Below are 12,556 nucleotides of genomic sequence, written 5' to 3'. Positions count from 1 at the left end.
AAATTTACAAATAAACGTAAGATGGAGACTGAGAAGCTTACATTATATGGAAAGCCGATGAATGAGGTCAATGAATTTAAATATCTGGGGCTATGGTTAGATAGTAAATGTACATGGAAAACTCATATTAAACATTTGGAAACAAAATCCCAAAAAGTGTTGAACCTATTAAGAGCAGTGGCTGGATGTGACTGGGGGGCAGACAAACAGGCATTAATCGACATCTATAGGGCAATTATGAGGACAACTCTGGATTACGGGTGTATAATATATGCAGCAGCAGCAAAAACGTCATTACTAAAAATTGATAGGTTACAATATAAAGCGTTACGGTTGTGTTTAGGTGCAATTAAGTCAACCCCTACTAATGCAATATTAGTTGAAGCAGGAGAGACTCCATTGGAGCTAAGAAGAGAGAAAATTGCTCTTGCTTATTGGGTCAGGTGGGGAAGGAAATGTCACAAACAAAACATTACAGGAGTGCTCGGAATATTCCAAGTTTCAGGGGCGTGGGTTTGGATGGACAAGTAAAGGAAAAATAAGGACATACGGCATGCATAAGTTAGAGTTTTCACCATCAAATCCATTCAGTAGTGTACCCCCATGGCTTTTTCCAATAGTAAATATAGATGTGAGTATTGTAGAAAAGAAAAGAGAGTGGCAAATAAATGAAGTAGGATTCAAAACAAGTTTGTACCTCAGGAGTAATTATCACAATTACCTCAAAATATACACAGATGGTTCTAAGAACAAGGAAGAGTGTGTCGGAATTGGTATATATATCCCAGAATTTTAAATATCAATATCAAAAAGAGCGTCAGACCAACTTTCAGTGTATACAGCAGAAATGCTGGCAGTAGTAATAGGATTACAGTGGGTGGAAGAGGTCAGACCAGATAGGGTGGTGATATGCACATATTCATTATCCAGTCTACAAAGCATACAGTCAACAACAACTGCCAGAGAAGACATACTCATAGAAATCAATCACAGCCTGTTAAGACTTCACAGAAGCGGCATAGATCTGCAGTTCTGCTGGGTGCCTGCTCATGAGGGGGTGAAAGGGAACGAGTGTGCTGATAGATTAGCAAAAAGTGCACTACAAAAGGAAATCACATTACCAGTTAAACTTGGAAAAGGAGAAGGAAAAGCAGTAATTAAGAAGAAAGGGATGGAGATCTGGCAGAATAGGTGGGAGATAGACCAGAAAGGCAAAGAGTATCATCAAGTGCAAAAGACAATTACAATTAATATTTATAAAGAAATAAACAGAAGGGAGGAAATCATGATAGCTAGGCTCAGACTAAATCACACTGCATTGAATGGTACGCTGTATGTCATGGGGAAAGGTGACAGTGACAAATGTGGGAACTGTGGAGTTAGGGAAAATGTGGAACATATTTTATTACATTGTGTCACCTATAGAGTTGAAAGAGGAAAATTAAGGGATAAAGTTTTAGAGGCAGAGAGGGAGTGGAATGTAGCTGGTATTCTGGGAACAGAAGGAGAAGGAGAAAGCTACCAGAAAGGCACTGTTCACCTTTTTGAGGGAAACTGGGATAGGGAAAATAATCTAACAGTAGGTTAGAATAGATCATGGATGATTTGTTTTTTGTTTTATTTATTTTATGGTTTCTTAGTTTTATGTTTTCGATATGCTGGTTTATTAGAGGGATGACATGATACACACTCGTGTACAGTAGGTGGCGGTATGCAACCAAAAGCTGTTTGCGATCCGCCATTAAAAAGAGAAGAAGAAGAAGAAGAAGAACCGGAAGGGGAGGGACTTCGCCTAGAACAAGAATTATACATCCATGATGGCGCTGGCCAGGATTGGTAAATTATGTCGGTCGTTGGTACATGAACCTTCGAAAGGACTGTTTGTTGGAGTTTTACAGCCAGGGTGGATTGAATGCTGCACAGGAGGTAAATTAAACACAACTTTTCAATATGTTTCCTGTCAGGTGACCTTCAAAACTAGCTGGTTTAACAGACAGAGATGCTACACTGGCAGCATGTAAATAACCCACATGTGTGTGCAAGGATACTACAGCTGCCTGTAAATGTCTTTAATGCATCATAAAAACCCACCAAAACACGGTGTACTACCTGCAGTTTTACTTGCATTGTATAGCAGTTTTATGTCCGTTTCATTCATTAAATTCGGACATTCGTAATACAGGTACAAGCTTACTCAACATAGAGTTCATTTTTTTGAGTTATTGGCAATGGTGGAAAGTACATTAACTTGTAGTGTACTTCAGTAGAAATGTGAGGTACTGGTAGGCAAAACGTTACTTCACTTGAGTATTTCCATTTAATGCAAAACTGTACTTCTACTGTACTTCTACTCTATTCTATATTGTACTTTACATACAGATTATACAATAACAGCATAATATACAATAAATACAACATATGAATAAACTAATACATAATTTATATTAAAACAGGTCAAGCTAACAACCTATTTATAAAATGTGTTTAAATGAGTTTCACCTTTACTAGCAGAAATATCAAAATGATACGCACATTTAATTTCATTGCAAGCCTTTATTTATCCAGGTGTATCCCTTGAGATCATTGATCTCTTTTTCAAGGGAGACCTGAAATGACATTAATGCATCACTAATTATAATCCTACAGTATGATATGGGAAATGTTTTGGTAGCCTACTTTGAGTATTTTGGTGCTAATACTTGCTTTTGAATTTGGAATCTAGGGGTATTTCTAAACTGTAGTTGTGTTACTTTTATTAATTAAAATATCTGAATTCTTCTTTCAACACTGTATTTTTTCTTTGCAGCTAAGAGGCATCTGTTATCACAAGATGTTATCAAATTACAAGAATTCCAGAAAAATAAGCTGGCTATGGCTCACCTTCTCACTGGAGCTAAAGGTGAACTATTTATTCTTAATGTTTCTAAAGCTGCAGTTTTATGTCCTGCATTATGATCCACACAGTAAGAGCTTATATCTTTACTTTATTTTACAGGAAATTATATTGAGCTGTTCAGTCAGAAGCTACAGAGGAATGACCTGATTCTGAGAGAAGAGCTGAAGCTTCTCCTTCACTTGTGCCAATCCGCAGACGACATGGTGATCGCCAGAGATGCCATCTCTAGGTATGATACATCCTTTATTGATAGTTATTTCAAGCATCCATTACAGTATCAAATAATTTTCCTATCCTCTTTTTATTCTCCAAAATGCCGTAACCAATATTAAACTGAACAATACCAGATGCTACCAACTTCACTTAATAAAATATGTCTACAATGGCTTTGACTATCATCATCAATTTTATGTATATTTTATTATTACAACTCAACTTTTTACCACTGACTGGTAGGACATAATATGACATTAGTGCAATGTCATATATATAATTAATTATTCTTTAACCATGTCCTCCTACTATTACACTACTCAGACCTCCAATTCGATACTGTACAAGCATATTTATTTGACCTTCATATGCTCTTACACTAATTTTAGAATTGTAGCTATTACATGTCCTTATTTTTGTCTTATATTTTCAATCTTTCCATTTTGTAATGCAAATGCTGCACATTCATATCCGTATAAATAATAAATACCCTTTTTTATTATTTTATCTAACCTGTTATTATCCTTTAATTTGCAATCACTAGGTATCACGCAGAGAACCGGAACTCAATGTTGAAAGACTTCAGGTTTGGTCCTCTCTTTGTGAGACTGTGCTATGAGCTGGGTATGGAGGACTTCGCTGCTGCTACAATTATGGATAAGGTAAAAAAGAACATTAAAAAAAACAAAAAACGATATGCTGTCTAACTTGGATAAAAACATTTGTTATGGTACTATTGACAAAGTTTAAACCAGACAGTGTTGGAATAATAACATTTCCTTTTACTTTTCTGAACAGAGTTTAAGTGGATTTTTCTGCGATGTAACATCTTTCAACATCACCTTAGACATGTTATTCACTAAAGGCTATTATGAAAGTAGGTGACAGATTAACCTTCAAGTGTTTTATTTTTTATTTTTCATACAATCACATATAATATATCAAACTTTGCCTTTTGCAGATTGCCTAGAGGTACTAACAACCATGAGGAAACAACCTGTACCATTCAACATAAACACAATGACACTGGCATCTGCCACCTTCTATAAGCTGGTAAAACAAACCAATCAACATGTACAGATAATTTCTTTAAAAAATGAACATTACAGTTCCAATATACATCAGTTATTGTTGTAAGATGTACAATCTCTTTGCAGTTATTTAGTTGTGTGTTATGTTGTTCAGAACACGGAAGAGTCCTACAGGATGTGCACTGCTATGATCGAGGAGGGACTGACTGATGGGATGAACGTCCCCAGACATGCTCTCTACTTTGCTGTAGCGTTAGCACTTCGACAGGTTAGTAAGATCTTCTTCACACCTTTCTGTCATGCACAGAGATGTGAAAATATAAAATTGTCATTCATAATACAGTATATGTTTTCCTTTCTTTTTGTTCCAGAACGACATAGAAAAGGCACAGTCGTTGTTCTCACAAATAATTGTTCCTGACATCCTATTATGGCAAAATTTAAAGGCAAGTCTGCATCCTAACTATGGTGTACTTAACTACTTGTGGTTTATGTTGAGTTCATAATATATTCTTCTTTTAAATGATGATTTAGGTTATGATACTAGTAATGTCAGGAGAAGTGACAGACGTCATATCCTTGCTGTCTGCAGCCTTGACGCCAAAAAGCGTTTCTTTTGTCAAGAAGCCTGAATTTTCGCAGGAGGTGGTAAGTTTGCTCAATATCAACTTAAAAAAATAAATCCAGATATCTATGGGTGCATTAATTAAATATTTTACACATTTCAATTAATATTAATGTCAATGCTTTTTTCTGTGGTTTAAAGGATTTTAACCCAAGATAAAAAATGAAAAATCTACGGATATGAATATGTAAATCTCTGAAAAACCGCTAGTGAGCTCAGTGGCCTCCTATGACCTGTTTCAGGTGGATTTGCTGCGCCTGCGGATTGAAGGCGGTACACACATGCTGAAGGTGGAGCAGATAGTGAAAGATCTGGAGCAGGCTGATCAGGTGACCCAGCAGACCGTCGATGTCATGCTCTGCCACACGCCAACAGGGAAGAGGAAGCCGTCGCTGCTGATGGAGGAGAGGAGGCACGGCCGAAGGACTTGGAGCCCACGAGTGGCCACTCTGCTGTCGGAGTGAGAGAAGCCTGCTTTCACTAAAGGCTGAATGCAATCAGTCCAAAAACACTAACTCTGGCTAGAGCAGACTTTGTTGAAATAACTGATCTACCACTCCTAAAACAGACAGTCATCTATCTGCAGAGCTGAATTTTGTCCCATTTTTTTTTTTTTTGTCTATCCAATTTGATTAAGAAGTTCAGTTGAAAAACAGTTCATATTTGTGGAGCAGGCATTGAAATACAAAGCTGCTAAAAGACAATGTTAGATGCAAAATCTTCATGGTTATGAAGCATTTCCTTGAAAGGAAATGGATAATGAGTGATTTGGGAAGAATGTGTTGTATATAAAAGTGTGAATGAGTGATTAAAGATACATTTAATAATGGAAAAAGATTCTTCCTCTTGCCTTGATTTGTAAAGAAGTTGGGGGAAATTGTTTTAATAATCAAGAATGTTACCTCTCAGGAAATAAAGGAAAGAAACACTTTCCCGGGAAACATAAAGAAGGAATGATGTACTATAACAACTCTGAAGATAGAGACTTGAAAATCACACTGTTATTTACAGTATATTTGTTTTAGATTTTGAGAAAAGACGGAGACTGGGGATTTTGTTCTCCAGCAAGTCCAATAAAAGTACATTATGAAGGGATTTATTAAAGGTTACTACAGAAGGAATTATGACAACAGGCAAAACCTGTTTCATTGCATGGGCACTCAGTTTGGTTTCTGTACACACTTCAAACATTTATTTTGCTGTTAATCATTTTGAATAATAGGACTTCTACTTGTTATGTAGTATTCAGACATTATTGAATGGGTACTTGGGAAGAGAACAACGGAGCAGACTACCCTACCTGAACCCGAACAAAACGAGGGGATTGTTTAAATCTTTTTAAAGAGAGTTTAGGGAAGCTTTGTTCATTTATCTGATTACTAAAGGAAATTCAAAACGGATTCTGTGTTGATATCCACTCCTAGCGGCAGCTGGTGGCGCTGCTGTTAGCATCAGCTAGCCGGTTAGCTGGTACCAACTGACGGGGAGAAGCTGCTGGCAACATCAGCTCAGCTGGAAAACACAAAGAAACAAAGGAAAAAACTAATTAAATATACTTTACATTTTTAATTTCATACAGCAGTGCTGAAAGGGACCGCTTTGTAGTACTAAACGAGTGAGCAGTTAGTTTGTTTAGACTTGCTAACTTAATTGTGCTAGGTTCTTAGAGGCTTCACATCTGTAAATACGGTTTAGCTTTTTTAGCTAACATCGATATACAAACACAATGAACACCGAGGAGAAGGCAGACGCCCCCGTGGCAACCCCTCCAGAGGATGATGGCATGACATGGTGGTACCGATGGCTCTGCAAAATAGCTGGAGTTTTAGGAGGAGTATGTAAGTAAATATCAAAGTACAATTTGTTACTTTGCACAAATGTAATGTATGTATTAGACACTGTCTATCTGTAGTACATTGCTATTTCTCTATCTATCTATCTATCTATCTATATAGCTATCTATCTGTCTATTTAATGTACAGTGAATACAACTATTGAGGGTGCCAGTTTACAAATACTTTATGTGCTCTTTTCTGTAGGAAGCAGGTGAATGTATTGTCTTGTCAGCATACTTTTATACTGTTTGCACTTTCTGCATTAATATAAAACAGGACAGAAAGGGGATCAGGTTAATATTTTGGAAAACAACAACATGTTGTGTATACTATATATACCTAACTGTAATGCTGAGCCATGCCAGACTACAGCTTTGTCCCAGCCCATTGTCCCCTCCCTGTAGCAGACAGTTTTGGGCACCGCCTGTTTGCATGGCTTGCTCATTCCATAACACTATGATATTCCTGATTTTCATCTGTATGATATGAACAAACAGTCCATAGCTGGTATGTTTACTCTTCCCCTCAGTGCGAGACAGGCTATTTTTACTGCTGGCTTTGCAGTTTTCCAGCAGCACTGCAGCTCTCCTTCACAGGTGACACCAGAGCCACACAGCCTGTATCACATTAACCAGCTGGGGCACTGCATATTCAATGGACTCTGTATTATTAAGGAGGCTGGATTGTCTAAAGAAGCTGGATATATACTACATTATTCTTCCATTGTTTGTGATAGTGTGGGCTAGTCTCGACTGACAGGTCGCTTATACACACTACTGGCAAATGTACCCTCTCTTCTCACTGAGTTTCAGCCTGAAACTGCTGTACATTGTCAACTCTCAAATACAAATACTTTACTTTGTGTTGGTTTTAGCATATTAGTTGAATAAATGTGTGCCTTTAAGTACCATATAATTATAAATGAGGAATAATTGACACTGGTAAATAAGAAAGAAATGCCAAGGCACAAATGTTAGGAATGTTTTTTTAACATCTCCTTTACTCCTCAGTAGTGAAATAAATAAGTGTGGCATTTGGGCAATTTTACTCTGTTGAAAACATCTGTCTCACATTTGACTTTTTGACTTTTGACTTGTTAGAGAAGGAAAAGCAAAAGGGAAACATTATCTATCTGTGTTCTAAAGCTGAAATTATAAGTAAATCATCGGAAATGTTTTTGTGACAGCAATTATTTTAATCTTGTTTTTTTATTTTGCAAAAACTACAAATACCACAGAAGTGTTGCATGGTTGATTACTTCGTGTTAGATTGAAAACAACTGATAATTGCATTTTATATATTCTAGGACTGGCAACATAGTTTGACTTACTGATGCTGTGTAAATTGCTTTAACTGTAACACTTCCAAAATGTGTGATGTTGTCAAATCACACCTTATTTCAGAACCTCACACACACATTGACTAAAATATTTCACATCTTTATCACCACTTATGAAAACACCAGCATTGAGGTCAGGCTTATCCCATATTACACTTTTCACACATTTAAGGCAGGTACCATTAGCCCTGCATGTGGGGCACAGTAACATAATGACATTTTTTTTAAACACATAATAGTAATGGTGAAAGCTAGAAAAGGCCTGCATTGAAAATGCTGACATTATCATAAAGTAATCTATAGCAGGGAAATAAAGCCTGCGGTAATTTCACTGCCTCTTTATATAAATGTTGGATTCCTGGATTGTATTCAGTGTTTTTCAGATGTTTTCAAAAACAGTTATATTAACAGGCAGTCGTATGCTGCTTTTGAAAGATATGTTATATGTTTGTGTGTTGTGCATTTCATCCACATACTGTACATTCTCCATATGTTCTGCATTGCTGATTTTCTTCTGCTGTTTTTAGCGCACAGCCTGTACTAACCTGGTACTAACCCAGCACTGTAAATTAAAATTAGTATTTAGTTATCATGGCTTTTATAACTAATGGTCCGGTCTAATGTTTTCATTATCGGTCATATGTCTTATCTTACTCATAACCTTTAACTTTGTCTTGTCTCTGTGCAGCCTGTGCCGTGTCAGGAGTGTGGAACTGTGTTACTGTCAACCCTTTAAACATCGCTGCTGGAGTATGGATGGTGTAAGTCTTTAGCATTTGTTCTGCTTACTTAAATGTAACTTTGAAAAATAGCTTTTTGGTTTATAGGCTGTTGGAATTCAGTAAAAAAACAACAACACACATACTATAACACCACTTATTTAGACTGTACAAAGCTCTGTATACTGTGCTTCATTCAAGCTCAGGTCCATTTTGCCACAATGCACAGTGAAGTTGTGGTTTTAAACAGCACGATGATAATTTATTATTTGAACAAGACAGTACTTTATTTGTTCTACTAAATTTGTAATAAGTTACAGGCACAGATGTTACTGTTTTAGACATCTCCTGAAAGGAAACATACAAACTATAATACATTTCATGATCCATGGGAGCAATTCTATGAAGATTAACATTTACAAGCATTATGCACTCGTACCACCAGTTCATTTAAATGTATCTTTTATAGTATTATCATGTAGACATGTTGACACAACTTGCTGCTCAAATGACGGAGGCGTTCAGACATTCTTGTTGAGAATATACATGTTGTAACAAAGACCGCATTGATTCGTCCAGAATTTGAAGAATTTAGCACAAGCCTCAGCCAGCTTTGGTTTTGGTTTTCTTCCCAGATTAAAAAAATACTGTCTGCAGTCAAAGCTTAGCTGCAATGTCACCTAGGCTTTAATAAGTTGAGAAAAACAATGAATCCTGAATGTAGCTGATATTCACTGCTGTATGTGTTTCCTTTTCTTCTCTCTCAAGGTTGACTGCCTTTGTGCTGTTCCTGTGTGAAGTCCCATTCTGTTGCCAGTTCATAGAGTTTGCTAATGCAATAGCAGCCCGTGCAGACAAATTCAAACCTTGGCAGAAAGCCTTCTTCTACTGCGGGTAAGAACTAATATGCATTTATGTCAACGGAGTCTGTACTTTACTTTATGAAAAAATATTGCATAAGCATTTGGAGACACTCTTGGGAATGTTGCTGTTTTATCTCCAGCATGTACTTAATATAATTTACTGACTTTTCTTCCCTTTTATTGTTCATTTACAGGTTGGCTCTGTTTCCCGTATTCTTGAGTTTCTCCTTCACAACCTTGTTTGGAAATGCCATCGCCTTTGCTACAGGAGTTCTGTACGGCCTCGCATCTTTGGGCAAAAAGTAAGATGATTTAACATGTAATGACGTAATATATAATATGCTCTTATAATGTATCATCTATTTCTTAAAACACAACTTATTTCTTTGAATCTATTTGAACAGCTGTGCAATATAGACCTTTTGCAATTACTCATATCTCTTGATGTTTCCTTCATCAAATCACTCCTCTAAAAGGTCATATTATAACAGGCTCTCATTAAATTCCTTTTTCAACATTAAAATGACTTCATAAGATCTTTATTTTATGCTTCTAACAACAATAATGAGCCTCTTAATTCATGCAAATGCTCTTCTGACAAGGTGAGCCATGTCATAACCTTGCAATTAACAATGTTATCCTCTCCTGTCATACCCGCTCTCTCTTTGTTTCTACCCCCCCTCTCCCTGGTCATAACTTTTCATTACCCTCCTCCTCTTGCCTCCTGTGTTCCCTTTTTCTTTCCTCAGAGGAGAGGCGGTGACTTATGCCAGACTGCAGCATCAGAAAATGGGGGATGAAGAGAGGATGACAGAAAAGGCAAACGGGGCTCCGGAGTGAGACATCTGCGACCTCCTTTTACTTTCTTTAGTCCTTACTGCCTTCCATCCATCCAACGTCCTCTTCCATGCTCCTCTGCTTGTTCCCATTTCTGTCCCCCCATACTTATGGTACTGACTTTTTTTATTTCCTTTAACTGCTGCATTCTTATCGTCCTGACCTGAAAGTATCCTAACAGATTGATGTTGGATTCAGTCCAGTATTTGCTACCTGGCGTGTAAATGGGATCTCTCATTGTGACTCGATACCTTAGATTGTACGTTTTGTTTTTATGGTTTTTATGATTTATTATCTTATCCTGGGTTGTGTATATTATTTGTTACCCTTTGTTGTGTTATGTTGTTTGTGTCAACCCTTTTTTCTGCAGGAAAAATGTGAGGTACATCTTTTTAGCCCAAAAGCCTTTCAGGAAATCCCAATAGGAGTCAATGTGATTGTAAAATGTACATAATTGACTCGATATCAGCTCTTTTGTAGCTCTCAACTCATTATCATTGCAAAGTTTTAGGCAGTGGAGTTTCCAAAGAGTTTAATGTGAGCGCTGCATTATATTTAAATAATGTATTATCAAGAAGTGAATGTACTCAAATTTAACATTTGAAAAATAGTGCTACAAAAGCTCTATTTACATTTATGATCTGAGGGCTTATTAAATTGTGTTTTATCTGTATTGAAAGAAACTGCATTTTTTAAATAATTTGGACTTAAAGTTACAACCCCAGATCTGTAAATTCCCTTAAGTTTTTCCTTAAGTTTTTGCCTGTATTTTATCCAATTGTTCCTTCATTAGACTCCTTTTAACTAAGGAAAATAGTAAGTATTAAAATATGACATCCAAATACAAAAACAAAAGTCTGAATTGCCGCCTAAATGCATTTTCATACATACATAGGCATTGGGGATATTTGTAACATTGGGGAATGTATCTGGTATACCCAAAGATAAAGACAGTTATTACTTATATATATTTTCTTCTCAGTTGTATTTGGCTCAGCACAGACATTTCTGCACTAAACCTTTGGAGGGAATGAATGCAAAATGTTCAGTGCATGTGTCACTTTGTTTCATTATATTTCCTCATGAACAAGCAGCCGGTAGCAAAGTTATGGCTGCAGATTCCGTGGTAAATTTTGTAATGGAAAAAGTGGAATGTGCGCTAATTTTATTCTCTTTTTAAAACGTTGTTGCTACTGAAAATATTGTTTCCTTTTAAATGATGAGTCTTAATTAGTACACATCAACGAAGCCCATGAAATATTCCCTAAGGGGAAGTGTCTCTATGCAGGGACAAATTGGTCAGTATCCCACACTATCACCAGAGCCATGGTTTGCCTTTTGTCACTCAAATGAGGTCTGCTGTGTTCAGCAATGTACAATTTGTGTTTGTGTTGTTTTGTTGCTTTCCCTCTGTTGTATCATAATAACAAGGATGCTTTGGGAATAACTGTTTACCCGTACCTCTTACAGCTGTTTCTATCCTAAGTCTTTGACTGGCTGCTCAGTGACTGAGTGGATTATTCACACATTACCACCAGCTCTCAGGTGTCATACTTCACAATGCTCAGCGTACAGATACAATGTGGTTTATGCATATGTATATGGTAACCAGCATAAGCATAACTACAAAAATAACTATATAATTTGAGCCAATGAGAAAACTGTTGTGTTGCACAAAACTTGCACAAGTGATTAAACACTACAACCACACCAGCAGTATGTTACAGTCTGAGACTACACTCTTTTACACTACAGTTCTAATAGGATGTAAAATAAAAAAACACTACTCTCTCGTCCATAGCCATCCATCCAGTTTTATTGTTTTTGCAGTGACATGCATCGAAGACTCCCTTGCTTTGATTTATTTTACATCTTCAGGTGTTGAATGCATATTTTTTGCTGTAAGGGATATGTGTATAATGAGTGTTGTGATGTGAATCACGATCCCGTTCTCAATTAGTAAATTAAACAAACTTGCTACTACTACCATGGTGTTGGCTTCTTATGTTTTGTACTGCCATCACCCATTTCTTCCATGCCTTGACATTTCCTTAAGCACCACCATGACATTTTCTTTTCCTAGTGCCAACAGCAGTTTCTGGTTTTCCTTAATTTCATCTACCAGATCAATTGCACATTCTTGGGTATAGATCCATAGATATTAATTGCTGCTATAAATTACTTTTTAAATGAATATA

General features: G+C 36.7%; 2 protein-coding genes across 2 annotated transcripts; both read left to right on the top strand.

Moving 5' to 3' along the window:
- The first annotated feature begins 1,782 nt into the window (after positions 1-1,782).
- On the top strand, positions 1,783-5,602 carry ptcd2 (pentatricopeptide repeat domain 2). The gene is made up of 10 exons (XM_034122691.1): positions 1,783-1,926; positions 2,807-2,899; positions 2,996-3,125; positions 3,654-3,771; positions 3,908-3,986; positions 4,071-4,162; positions 4,295-4,408; positions 4,512-4,586; positions 4,675-4,788; positions 5,008-5,602. Exons 1-10 carry the CDS (start codon positions 1,815-1,817, stop codon positions 5,227-5,229), a joined length of 1,149 nt encoding a protein of 382 aa, XP_033978582.1. The 5' UTR covers positions 1,783-1,814; the 3' UTR covers positions 5,230-5,602.
- Positions 5,603-6,233: 631 nt separating this feature from the next.
- On the top strand, positions 6,234-12,344 carry cacfd1 (calcium channel flower domain containing 1). The gene is made up of 5 exons (XM_034123525.1): positions 6,234-6,603; positions 8,628-8,700; positions 9,427-9,552; positions 9,716-9,823; positions 10,271-12,344. Exons 1-5 carry the CDS (start codon positions 6,492-6,494, stop codon positions 10,359-10,361), a joined length of 510 nt encoding a protein of 169 aa, XP_033979416.1. The 5' UTR covers positions 6,234-6,491; the 3' UTR covers positions 10,362-12,344.
- Positions 12,345-12,556: the final 212 nt, after the last annotated feature.

Source organism: Trematomus bernacchii, unplaced genomic scaffold, assembly GCF_902827165.1.
Source record: "Trematomus bernacchii unplaced genomic scaffold, fTreBer1.1, whole genome shotgun sequence".
In the NCBI taxonomy this organism is placed as follows: Eukaryota; Metazoa; Chordata; class Actinopteri; order Perciformes; family Nototheniidae; genus Trematomus; species Trematomus bernacchii.
Note: the sequence above shows the minus strand (reverse complement) of the source record. Positions and strands in the feature narration are given on the sequence as shown.